Source organism: Macaca fascicularis, chromosome 9, assembly GCF_037993035.2.
Source record: "Macaca fascicularis isolate 582-1 chromosome 9, T2T-MFA8v1.1".
Taxonomy (NCBI): Eukaryota; Metazoa; Chordata; class Mammalia; order Primates; family Cercopithecidae; genus Macaca; species Macaca fascicularis.
In genome coordinates, this window is record NC_088383.1 from 1,268,234 (window position 1) to 1,281,618 (window position 13,385).

Here is a 13,385-nt window from a genome sequence, read left to right on the forward strand (position 1 = left end):
GAACTCTGCAATTACAGCGCAAAGGGATGCTGGACTTAAAGAGGAGACTCGTTACAGTCCTACTTTCGTCACCAACTAGCCAGCTGTATCTCTAATTAATTTTACCTCACGGGCTTCAGTTTCTGAGTCTGTAGAGATCTAAAATCCTAAGACTGCAACTGCAATACTACACTGTTTTTCTGACAGTTATTTTCACAAACTAGTTACAAAATCTCAGTTGACAAAATAACATAGAACAAAACTCAAAGTCTTAGAATATAAACGTCCTACTTCGAAAGTACTATTTAATTCACACCTAACATATGAATTAAGAATTAATCGGGCCAGGCACAGTGGCTCAGGCCTGTAATCTCAGCACTTTAGGAGGCCAAGGCAGGCAGATCACTTGAGGCCAGGAGTTGGAGACCAGTCTGGCCAATATGGAGAAACCCTGTCTCTACTAAAACTATAAAAATAAGCTGGGCATGGTGGCGTGCCTGTAGTCCTGGCTACTCTGGAGGTTGAAGCACGAGAATCACTTTAACCCAGGAGGTGACAACTGCAGTGAGCCCAGATACAGCCACTGCACTTCAGCCTGGGGGAGAGAGTGAGACTCCGTCTCAAAAAAAAAAAAAAAAAGAATTAAAAAGAATTAAAGGTTCCTTCAGTCTTGTAATTCCAGACTGAAAACAATGGAACTGATAAAAAGAAAATATTCCATGCAACTGGGTTAAGGCTGATTAAATGTTATGTTCACTATTATTATTATTAAACATTTCATAAACATATGCTTTACAATAAATTTACCTAACCACACGTCCCAACATCAAATTGAAAACTGGAAGTTAAGGGTCAGGCACAGTGGCTCACGCCTGGAATCCCAGCACTTTGAGAGGCCAAGGCAGGTGGATCACCTGAGGTCGGGAGTTCGAGACCAGTCTGACCAACATGGAGAAACCCTGTCTCTACTAAAAATACAAAACTAGGATAGCCCAGCAGCGGCTGGCGGCGGCTGCGGAGAGACCACGCTGCAGGCTGCGGCAGGGCACGGCAAGATGGAGGTGACGGGGGTGTCGGCACCCACGGTGACCGTTTTCATCAGCAGCTCCCTCAACACCTTCTGCTCAGAGAAGCAGTACAGCCGCAGCCTCACCATGGCTGAGTTTAAGTGTAAACTGGAGTTGCTGGTGGGCATCCTGCTTCCTGCATGGAACTGGAGCTGTATGGAGTTGACGACAAGTTCTACAGCAAGCTGGATCAAGAGGATGCGCTGCTGGGCTCCTACCCTGTAGATGACGGCCGCCGCATCCACCTCATTGACCACAGCGGCGCCCGCCTTGGTGAGTATGAAGATGTGTCTTGGGTGGAGAAGTACACGATCTCACAAGAAGCCTGCGACCAGAGGCAAGACACGGTTTGCTTCTTGCTGAAGTGCAGCAAGCTTGGCCGCTACAACGAGGAGCGGGCTCAGCAGGAGGCCGAGGCCGCCCAGCGCCTTGCCAAAGAGAAGACCCAGGCCAGCTCCATCCCTGTGGGCAGCCGCTGTGAGGTGTGGGCGGCGGGACACCGGGGTACCATCATGTATGTAGGTCTCACAGATTTCAAGCCTGGTTACTGGATTGGTGTCCGCTATGATGAGCCACTGGGGAAAAACGATGGCAGTGTGAATGGGAAGCTACTTCGAATGCCAGGCCAAGTATGGCGCCTTTGTCAAGCCAGCAGTCGTGACGGGGGGAGGGGGGGGGGGACGACACACTTCCCGGAGGAGGACTACGGGTTGGACGAGATATGACACCCAAGGAATTCCACTGCTCCACCTCCTAACTCGGCCACTGACTGCCCCTCCTGTGTGTGCCCATGGCCCTTTTCTCCTGACCCCATTTTAATTTTATTTTTTCCTCTGCCATTGATTTTTGACACTCATGCATTAAATTCACTAAAAACCCGGAAAAAAAAAATACAAAACTAGCTGGGTGTGGGGGCACATGCCTATAATTCCAGCTACTCAGGAGGCCAGGACAGGAGAATCGCTTGAACCCAGGAGGCAGAGGTTGCAGTGAGCCAAGATCACACCACTGCACTCCAGCCTGGGCAACAAGAGCGAAACTCCAGCTCCAAAAAAAAAAAGAAAGAAAGAAAGAAACTGGAAGCTAATGATCCAGGATTTATTTGCCTTACTCATATAATTATCTAATATAATTGTGGCCATATGATGATTTTGGGAAAACATCTAATCTTTAGCGATTTATGTTGAGCTGTAACTTCATGTGATTTCATGAAAAACCTATTCTCAATAACAGACTCAAACTACCACCTCTTTCTTTACCATAAGGTTGGCAGGGGGCGGTGGTGGAGGGGGGACTACCACAGTGACCAACACACTTTCAAAATTCTGAACTTATAGGAAATAGCATGCCAAAAGTCTGTGTGGCCTTGCCTGAAAGATAATAAAACTTGTGGTCACTCAGAATCCCGAGGCACACTGCAAACGTTTACTCTTCACTGGAATTTTGCCAGGTCATGGAGATTTTTAAGTGCCTCAATGCTTCTACAGTTTATTTGGCAGTTCTACGTCCCACTTCCAGTCCTTTCAGGCTTAGGTTTAACTCTCCTTACTGAGCCCTGAAGAATAATGATTTCAGCAGAAGAGATTCAATTCATCAGTGTATAGAAAAAAATGGGAAAGTTGTGAAAAACTGAAAAGGTCATGCGCACAAAAGCAACACTGGTAATGCTACTTCCCATATTCATTCTTTGGTCTTCACTGACAGTGTGAAAAAGCAACTATTGCTGATTCATCAGTTACTCATTTTCACAATAGTCAGTACTCCAAGTCAGCGGTACCCAACTTTTTTTGATACCAGGGACTGACTGGTTTCATGCAAGACAATTTTTCCACAGACAGAGCGGAGGGGTCAGGGGGTGCGGGGTGGTGAGGAGGATGCTTTCAGGATGAAACTGCTCCACCTCAGATCATCAGGCATTAGAGTCTCATAAGGAGCATGCAACCTAGATCCCTTGCCTGTGCAGTGCACAACAGGATTTGCGCTCCTATGAGAATCTAGTCAACTGCTCATCTGAGAGGAGGTGAGCTCAGGCAGTAATGCTCACTCACCCTGCTGCTCACTCACCCTGCTGCTTGCTGCTCACTCACCCTGCTGCTTACCTCCTGCTGTACAGCCCAATTCCTAACAGGCCATCACGGCTATGGGTCCACAGAGTGGGAGTTAGCGACCCCTGCTCCAAGTGACCCACTGAAAGGCAATCTGGACTAGCAATCTAGCCTGGTAACAACTGTCACTGGAGCAAGGCACAGGGGCTCACACTCACATTCCCAGCAACTTGGGAGGCTGAGGTTGGAGGATCACTTGAGGCCAGGAGATTGAGGCCAGCCTGAGTAACATGGCAAGACCTCATGTATCAAAAAATTATTATTTAAATAGCCAGGAGGATCACTGGAGCTCAGAAATTGGAGGCTGCAGTGAGCAATGGTCATGCCATTGCACTCCACTCCTGCAGCCTGGGCAACAGAGTGAGACCTCATCTCTTAAATAAATAAATATCAAGTATCACTGGAGGTATGAATATCAACCACAGAGGAATATGGAACATAGAACTTAAAATCATGCCAGGCAGACCGGGCGCAGTGGCTCACGCCTGTAATCCCAGCACTTTGGGAGGCCAAGGCAGGCGGATCGCTTGAGGTCAGGAGATCGAGACCACCCTGGCTAACACGGTAAAACCCCATCTCTACTAAAAATACAAAGAAATTAGCCGGGTGTGGTGGCGGGCACCTGCGGTCCCAGCTACTCAGGAGGCTGAGGCAGGAGAATGGCGTGAACCCAGGAGGCAGAGCTTCCAGTGAGCGGAGACTGCGCCACTGCACTCCAGACTGGGCGACACAGAGAGACTGCCTCAAAAAAAAAAAAAAAAATCATGCCAAACAAAAGTTCACCCAAAAAGACTTTCACAGTAAGCTACCGTATTTACAGTACTCAAGAAACACTAAATGCCAACCAGTGTTCTATCAATGGTTTGAATGTTTTTAACCCCCTAAAAGCACAAGAGACAATGCTTTCATCCTTTCAAATGTCTAGATTTTTAGAAGGTAACATCCCATAGGGACTTCAAGTCTACTTTTAAAGTCAGGACTGAATGGTTAAAGCAATAAACTGGAAATCCATTGGGGTTTCCCAGCACAGATCTGAATCCTACCAACTACCGCGTCTTTTCGTTTGCAAAGGTGATTCACTGACCCCTCCCACAGACAGAGAGCCTGGTATTACTTCTCAGGAAGAAGTGAGACTGCTCCCCAACCGGACTAAACTTTCCTTCTTTACAGACCCAGTAAAAACAAACAAACAAACAAACAAACAAAACTGTACATGCCTCCCAAAGGTTACTGGTATTCTCTGACTGATAAGGCAAAAATTACACAGACGATAATCTCAGCAATGAAATACAAGTATATAATCAACAAAGAGAAAGAAAAGAATGTTCAGAAAAGCACGAAGCCTTTAAAGAAAATTTTGAAGGACTTGGTATTTTAAAAAAGAGAATGTTTAACATGTTAACAGATAATAATCACTGAAGCAATTTGCAAATCTATACCAAATTGATCACTAGGTTTTTATCTCTGTATTTTGAGCACTGACAATAAAAACAAAGCTCTCTGAAATGTGAAAACAAAATGTTCTCATTTTTCAGAGACATTCTTAAAAAAGGAATGTTAATAAGTTTGAAATTATCTGAAATAACAAATATATTTTAAACAACTGGCAAATATTAACAAATTTAAGACATATTTTCTAAACAATTTTTAAAGCATTTTTAAGCCAGGTGCAATGGCTCACATCTGTAAGCCCAACACTCTGGGACTGCTTGAACCCAGGAATTCAAGACCTGTCACCTCTACAAAAAAAAAAAAAAAATTTTTTTTTAATTAGCCAGGTGTGGTGACATGCACCCATGGGTCCCAGCTACTCAGGAGGCTGAGGCGGCAAGATCGCTCAAGCCCAGGTCGAGGCTGCAGAGAGCTGTGAGCATGTCACTGGACTCTAGTCTGGGTGACACAAACTGTCTCAAAAAAAAAAATAAAATATTTTTAAACATACATGATTATATGTAATACAAATTAAAGGGATTTTAAGGAAGCTGGCTGGTCTCATTTAGACTGGGGCTTGGCCTTTTCAACTATGAAGATGTATGAAGGTGTACACAAGAAAGAGGTTCCCTACCTTGCCGCCTAGTAACACCTACCATATGACCACTTCCTGCTTCCACACCACTCTCTACAAAGCAGAATCATTTAAAAAAGACAATTCTATGATATAAAACCCTTCAACTGCTTCCCACTGGTCTTAGGATAAAGGGCAAAATAATCAACCTATATGGGACCTCCCAAGCTCTGTAAAATAAAACTCTCCACCTGCTTCCCAGCTGTGTTCTCTTCCTTCAGCCTTGTTCACACTAGTTCCTTCAAAGCACTCGGCACCTTCCCACCTGGGGCACTACACAGGTAATTCTCTCTGCTGACCTCTCACTCCATCACCATCCCTCCAATCGCAGTGCCACCATCGCGTCCTCAGGGAAGCCTCCTGATACCTCCCCCCAAGGCCGGATCTTAGTGCACTGCACTTTCCTATTGGATTATGTGATTGTCCACCTGTCTCAATGGACAGCAAACTCCAAAAGAGATGGCAATCTATCCCTGTTGTTGATACTGGGATTTACTCATCAACTATTTAGTGCAAGCTACATACCAGATATTGTTCTAAGGCCTAGGTTCATACTGAGGAGCAAAATATAAATCTTGATCTCGTAAGAGTTTACATTCAAGTACGAGAAGGTGGGCCATAGTAGCCAAAATAGCTCAGTTGGGAGAGCGTTAGACTGGAGAAGATGGGCCATACATAAAATAATTATATGGCATGTTATAGTGTCATAAATACTATGAAGAATAATACATCAAGGAGCGGAGACACGGAGAGTGCAGGGCAGGATACACCCTAACACATGTAACTGTTGTAGCAGACTATCCAAAGCAGCATGGAGCTGAGAGCCAGTCACTTCCAAAGGCCAGTCTCTACGGCTTTACATAGAACAATGCACTTTCCTATTCCTGCTGGATGACGGGCCTCACAGAAAAATCCTGTTGCCTTTCATCTTTGCATCCCTAGTGCTCAACTGGTCAGAATACTTGCCACAGGAAGAAAATGAACCCTTTTCTTACCTCTCAGTGGCCCTCCTTTATTCCAGGCCCTGTAGCAAGACTTAACAGAAAATTAAAAATGGAAAAACCTCCACTAAAGTTTAAAAGATACATTTTCAATATTGCAATTGTTTTATTTTGGGTTAACGCGATGTTTTTATTTTAAAGCAAAATAAAGGTAAGAAATTCTATGGCTATCAAAAAGGGGGCGTTTATTTTATTTTATTTATTTTTTTATTTTTTTTTTTTTGAGACAGAGCCTCACTCTGTCACCCAGACTAGAGTGCAGTGGCGTGATCTCAGGTCACTGCAATCTCTGCCTCCTGGGTAGAGACGAGGTTTCACCATGTTAGCCAAGCTGGTCTCGAACTCCTAACCTCAGGTGATCCACCTGCCTCGGCCTCCCAGAGTGCTGGGATTACAGGCATGAATCAAAGCACCCAGCCGTGCCAGGCGCGGTGGCTCACGCCTACTAAAAATACAAAATTAGCTGGGCGTGGTGGCACACGCCTATAATCCCAGCTACCAGGGAGGCTGAGGCATGAGAACTGCTTGAACCTGGGAGGCAGAGGTTACAGTGAGCCGAGATCGTGCCATTGCACTCCAGCCTGGGCAACAAGAGTGAAACTCCATCTCAAAAAAAAAAAAAAAAACGCACGCCCAGCCGAAAGAGGGCACATTTTTAAAGACTGAGAAACAGTATAATTTAAAGGTCATGTGGTTAAATCACCCTATCTGAAAATACTTTATGTACTGTATGTAGCTATGAAAAGTCAGTTAAAAATTTGTAAATATAGCTTTTATACTCTATAAGATCCTTTCTAATGTATTCTTTTTGAGTAAAGATTTTCCTATTTGTTTACAGAAAGGTACAAGTATACAATCAGCAAACAATTTCTCTGGACCACAGGTGGGAGATGGCTTTAAGCATTCTTATCTCTTTACTTGAATTAATTTCATTAAACATCTACAGTTTACCAGGCCCTGGGCTGGGCAGAGTTGACAAGCATAAAAAGAAAATCTCACTCACAAGGAGCTTACATTAATTATGTGCTAACTAACACAAGGGTACACTTACGTTGCTACAGAAACAGAGAAGCATAACCTCAGAACTTAAGGCAAAGCAGCCTGGAGGAATCCTAAAATATCTTTTTAAGGATGGGTTAAGGAGCTAAGTAAATATTTTAAAAATTTTTTAAAAGGAGGTGGACATTCAATTTCAGGCAAAGAATCTACCAACAGCAATGGCTACAACATTTGCAACACCAAGGTAAGAGAGGGAGGTGTGATCCTGACTAAAAGGTGGGGCAGGGCAGAGAAGGAAAAGGCAGAAGTGGAAGCACACGCAGGGCGAGGCCTAGGCCAGTCCTGGAGAGTTCCTGAAGAGGCCAGCCATCAGGCTGTGCCACACTCTGGCTACAGTGTGACTACAATGATTTGTGTAAATACAAGAGTATTTTATCAGGCAAATTCATGCACATCAGACTTCATAAAGAACATTTTCAGCAAAGATCAAGTCTCATCTCTATGATTATCACACTCAACCTAAAAATTAAGTAGTACGCTTTCAAATTTGTGTCAAACACAGCCAGGCGCACTGGCTCACACCTGTAATCCCAGCACTCTGGGAGGCCATGGCAATTGGGTCACTTGAGGTCAGGAGTTCAAGACTAGCCTGGCCAACATGGTGAAACCCCATTTGTACTAAAAATACAAAAATTAGCCAGGCGTGGTGGCACGCACCTGTATGTAGTCCCAGCTACTCAGGAGGCTGAGGCAGGGGAATCCCTTAAACCAGGGAGGCAGAGTTTGCAGTGAGCCGTGATCATGCCAGTGCACTCCAGCCTGGGCAACAGAACAAAATTCAGTCTCAAAAAAAAAAAATTGTGTTAAACATGAAATACTTTCAATATTACAACATACTCCATGGTCTAGGTCTCCTAACCGGGGCAATGGGGCTGATGGGAAAGGAGATGTAAAACCAGCAGCATCACTGAACTGCATATCCTTTATGGTTGAAATCGGAGCCATGACAGCTTCACCAGAAAAACTGTGAGAAGACAAAGTTTATAAAGGCACTGAAGGGACAAAAGGTATTAAGGTATGGGGTGGGGGGTGGCAGTGAGAAAGAGAAGGGAAGGAAACACAGCTGAGTTAATAATCTTCCCTGTTCCTAAGGAAGGCATTTACACACAGGAAAAACAAAGCATTAGAATGTTAGGGGAAAGAAGTTTCAAGTTGGAATTTATCTTCCTTCTTTTGAGAACCTAGCAGTTTTCTACCTTACAATTCCATGATCTAAAAAAGGAATTCATTTTCTAAACAAAATAACTCTAGAAGCATAGTAGTTACAAAGATATCAACAAGCATAACAGCAAAAAGTTTAAACTGAACTAAACTCAGGCCTGATGAGGTTAACTCTGAGTGCCTCATTTACTTCGTACTCTAAAATAAGCTTTTACAGAAAAAGGAGAACTCTTCACATCAATAAAGTTCTACAAAAAAGCATAAGCAAGCGAACCCTTATAGCAGTGTCTGTTTTTAACAAGGTATTTCCCAAAAACATGACTTCAGCGTTCATGTCTTCTCCCCATTGGAAAAAGGTTGTTTTGAGAATTTTGTATAAGAAATTACAAGAATATACTCCAAGATTTTTGTGTAACTTATCGATCTGAAAAGAATATCCCTAAATCTGACAGAATCTATAAGAGTACTGCATGCATGACAAAAACATATTTAAAACTTGTACCTTTGACCGGGTGCCATGGCTCACGCCTGTAATCCCAGCACTTTGGGAGGTTGAAGTGTGTGGATCACCTGAGGTCAGGAGTTCAAGACCAGCCTGGCCAACATGGTGAAACTCCATCTTTGCTAAAAATACAAAAAAATAACTAGACAGGTGTGGTGGCGGGCAGCTGTAATCCCAGCTACTCGGGAGGCTGAGGCAGGAGAATCACTTGAACCCAAGGGGCAGAGGTTGCAGTGAGCCGAGAATGAGAACGCACCATTGCACTCCAGCTTGGGCGACAAGAGTGAAACTCTGCCTCAGGAAAGAAGAAAAAAAAAAAAACTTGTACCTTTAACACTAGGATAAAAACAAATGGAATTGATGGTAACATATCTATATAGCTTTTTTACAACCTCAAAAGACCATAACATAGACAACACGTTACTAAAACTGGAAGACCCAGATTATAATCCTAGTTATCACTATTTTGATGGAAAATATGAATTTTAACATCACAATGAAATAACAGTGAAAGGAGTTTGTCAGCCACTCCTTGGCTGGTAACATCTACCACAGCCTATCACTACAAAAACTTGCAAATCTATGTAGAGTAGCTGCAGCTACCTGAAGGCACTGTTCATTGTAAACACCATTAACAATTTGATGTCCCAATTTGCATGTTTTGGGGGTGGGGGGAGACAAGGTCTCACTGTTGTCCAGGATGGAGTGCAGTCGCAGGATCATGGCTCACTGCAGCCTCAACCTCCCAGGCCCAAGCGATCCTCCCACTTCAGCTCCCCCAATAGCTGGGTCTACAGGTGTGACTCACCATGCCTGGCTAATTTTTTGTTTGGTAGAGATGAGGTCTCTCTCTGTTGTCCAGGCTGGTGAACTCCTGGGCTCCTAAACTCATGTAGGCCTCCCAAAGTGCTGGGATTACAGGCATGATGAGCCACCTCGCCCAGCCTGCACGTATTTTAGAACTACATTTTAAGAAAATGTGAAGACTGCTTCACAAAAACAGCTTAAATATATACTTGTCAAAACTTGTGCTTACTTATGGAAATTGCATTAAATTCAATAAATTCTTTAAATCTCACTTTTAAACAGGGCAATCTTCCCGAACATTAAATCAAATTACATTTCTCCCTGAATTTGCTGCCACTTAATTTCAGCTACTCTTCTACAGAACTGTACCTATGTTATCTTTTTTTCTCTCTGGTTCCTACTCAAAAATAGTGGAACTGCTTTCTCCAAATACGCATTCTGTGCTCAGAATCTGTTTTCTCTGCCCAGATACATGTAAACAAGCAAAAAAAAAAAAAAAAAAAAAAAACCTTTCTGCTAATAAATTGACAGCTAGAAAGTAGAATATTTTAAAAATTCAATAAGCTGGGCACAGTGGCTCACTCCTGTAATCCCAACTCTTTGAGAGGCTGAGGCAGGTGGATCACTTGAGGCCAGGAGTTCGAGACCAGCCTGGGCAACATGGTGAAACCCTGTCTCTATTAAAAATACAAAAATTAGCCGGGTGGGGTGGCACGTGCCTGTAGTCCCAGCTATTAGGGAGGCTGAGGCAGGAGAACAACTTGAAGACCTAGGAAGTAGAGGCTGCAGTGAGTTGAGATCGTGTCACTGCACTCCATCCTGGGTGACAGAGCAAGACTCCATAGGGGTGGGGGGGAGGAAATCAGTAATAGTAGAAATAGCAAAAACAGTCAACATTTTCATGTTTGTGTTAAAACAGTCCTAAGAAAATTATATTATCATCATGTCCCTGTTACAGTTGAGAAAATGTAGGCAGCACGAGGGTAACTTCTAATGAATAAGCCATGCCTTTGTTTCATGTAAATAAGTCAACTCAACTCACACTAACTTTTCAAAATACAGGATAAAATTTCTAACCAATGCAAGTTTCAAAGTAAAGTATATAAATTAAATTCATGGTTAAATAATAAGCTTGTTAATCTGATGCCTTTCGGAACGCATTTCACTTAGCAAACCTCTATTAAGCTATTTCTTATACGGTTTGATTACAAAACTGCCTTTCAGCATATTAAATACAAGGAGAAAAAAACTGAAAAGCCACAACCATTTCAACTTCTGTAAATTACCCTGACTGTAATGAGGGGCGCCAGGCAGGTTGGGGAAGTATGGAAATTGCACACTGCACACACCACCTGACCACTAAGGAAAAAGAGGACACCACTCTTCCCCACTGTGGTCGTCACAAACTACAACTCAGCACCTATTTCAAGTGCATTTAAATATTCAAACAACTGAAACTAAGAGAAAAAAACTTTCGAAAGGGAAAATAACTTGTCTGTCTCCTTCAATGTTCACCTTGGAGTTGCTCTTATCTCTAGAAAAAGGCCTCACGCATACTGTTTATACTTACAAACTCCACTGCCCTGTCAAGGAAAACCTTCCTGTTTTCTCAGTTATCCAAAACTTCAAACTTCCAATTTACTATTAAGACAAGTTATTGGGCATCCACTTATTCGAGAATCAAACGAAAGCCAGATAGGAGGTAGTTTTCTACAGGCAGCTTTCTCAAGTTTCATCTCAGCCAAGTTTTAAGACAGTCTTAGGTAAAAATAGGGGGAAAAACAAGATGACATTCGCATGAAGTTTCGATGCACAACGGCACTGAGGCGGAATGACTCTTAACGTTCCCAAGCGCACCCTGAGAGGCAGGTGCAGCAGCTTTCCGACGGCTCCTCTGCCGCCTGTGTATCCCAGCCCCAAGACCAACACCGGCAATCTTCACATCCGACTTTATTTTTTTAACTCCTTCAGATCTACCTCCGCTCAAGTCTATCAAGAGGAAAACAAGAGCGTTCCAAACACACACCGAGCAACAGGATCCCAACTTCCTGGTTCTAAAGGAATGCGATGCCCTGATGACCCGTCCCGCCCCGCACCCGCACGGCCGCCTACCCGGGCTCCGGCGGAACCGAGGGGCGAGCAGCGAGGCTGGCGCCGCACTGCGGGTGCCGGCGCCCGCCGGGCCTGGGGGCGCTCGCGGCCCGCGACCCCGGCCCCGCCCAGGCCCTGCCCGACCCCAGTCCCCGCCGGCCTTGGCCCGGACCCGGCCCTGACCCTGGCCCGGTCTTCGGGGCACCCAACTCCGTCGACTCCCGCCTCGCCTCAGCAGGTCCTCCTCAGCCCCGGCCCCGGCCTTCCTCTGCCCCGGCCCCGGCCCTCCTCAGCCCCAGTTTTTCCCTGCCCCGGCCCCGGTCCTCCTCAGCCCCGGCTTTCCCCGGCCCCGGCCCCGGCCCCAGTCCTCCTCAGCCCCGGCCCTTCCCGTGCCCTAGCCCCGGTGCTCAGCCCGGCCCCGGCCTTCCCCTGCCCCGGCACCGGCCCAGGCCCGGCCCTGCCCGCCGCGGCCGCGTCCTCCGGGAAGATGGCGGCGCAGTGACAGGCGGCGCGGCGCGGGTCCGAGCTGGGCCGGGAGGGACCGCCCGCCGCGACCCAAGGTGCCTCACCTGTCAGCGCCGCCGCCCCGCCCGACCGGCCGCCCGCGGGCTCCTCGCCTCAGCCCCGGGGCCCGGCGGCCGCGCCACACGCGGGGACGGCGAGGAGAGAGACGGCAGGGAGAGGCGGCGCGGCCGGGCCGGGCCGGAGGTAGGGGAGAGGGCGAGGGCGGGCGCGGGCTGGCGGCGGCGGCGGCGGCGGATTCTTCCCCTTTCGGGCCCGAAAATGTCTCAACCCCGGGACTCCAGATCCCCAACGCTCCTTCCCGTTCGCATGAGAACACACAGCTCCCACTTCCGGGGCCCTGCGGAAGTCCCGCCCCCGCGCGGACCCGCGCCCCGCGCCCTGCCCTCTCGCACTCACCCGCCGGTCCCGCGGACTGGCGCTCAGCACCCGGGAGAGCCTCACGTCATGGCGTTGCGGCGAGCTGATTGGGCGCACCCGATGCCCGGCCCGCCCCGCCGCCTTCTTGGCCTCTCCGCGCGTACACCCTGCTCGCGGCCTTGCGATTGGCGCGTGCGCGCACATCGCCCCGCCCCGCGCACGCAGCGCGTTCCGCCCCGTCCGCCGTACCCGGCGCCGCCAGAGCGCCTGACGCTGCGGGGCCGTTCGGGCCCTGACTTCCGGAGGGCTGGGCTCTGGCGGTCCGCACCGCGTGCTCCAGTTAAAGACTCCTGTCTGCCGCCCAGGACGGACGGCGACCCAGCCCTAGCCCATCCCCAGACCCTGGACCCAGACCTGGACTCTGCCCCGAACCTCACCCCCGGGACCCAGGCCCCGGCCCTGCCCCGAACTCCCACCCCACACCCGGGACCCAGGCCACGGCGCTTCCCCGAACTCCCACCTCACACCTGGGATCAAGGTCCCAGCCCTGCCCCGAACTCCCCACCCCACATCTGGGATCAAGGCCCCTGCCCTGCCCGGAACCCCCGCCCCACACTCGTAACCAAGGCCTGGGTTCAGCCCCGGAATCCCCAAGCCCACACCTGG

General features: G+C 47.3%; 1 protein-coding gene and 1 pseudogene across 10 annotated transcripts in view; one reads left to right on the forward strand and one right to left on the reverse strand.

Annotated features, from left to right (window-relative positions):
• LARP4B (La ribonucleoprotein 4B) overlaps window positions 1–12,924 on the reverse strand; it is a 125,646-nt gene extending 112,722 nt beyond the window's left edge. For 8 of the 10 annotated variants that reach the window (XM_074000882.1, XM_045399469.3, XM_065520215.1 and 5 more), the window contains exon 1: window positions 12,407–12,687. Coding sequence is in view for 2 of the 10 variants with exons in the window: in XM_045399467.3 (XP_045255402.2) it covers window positions 12,759–12,923 (165 nt within the window). In the remaining 8 variants the exon portion in view is untranslated. Of the gene's footprint in view, window positions 1–12,406; window positions 12,688–12,758 lie in introns of those variants that run through there. The other 2 variants (XM_045399467.3, XM_045399465.3) reach the window with 1 other exon arrangement.
• Window positions 1,029–3,913, forward strand: LOC102145990 (tubulin-folding cofactor B pseudogene; annotated as a pseudogene).
• Window positions 12,925–13,385: the final 461 nt, after the last annotated feature.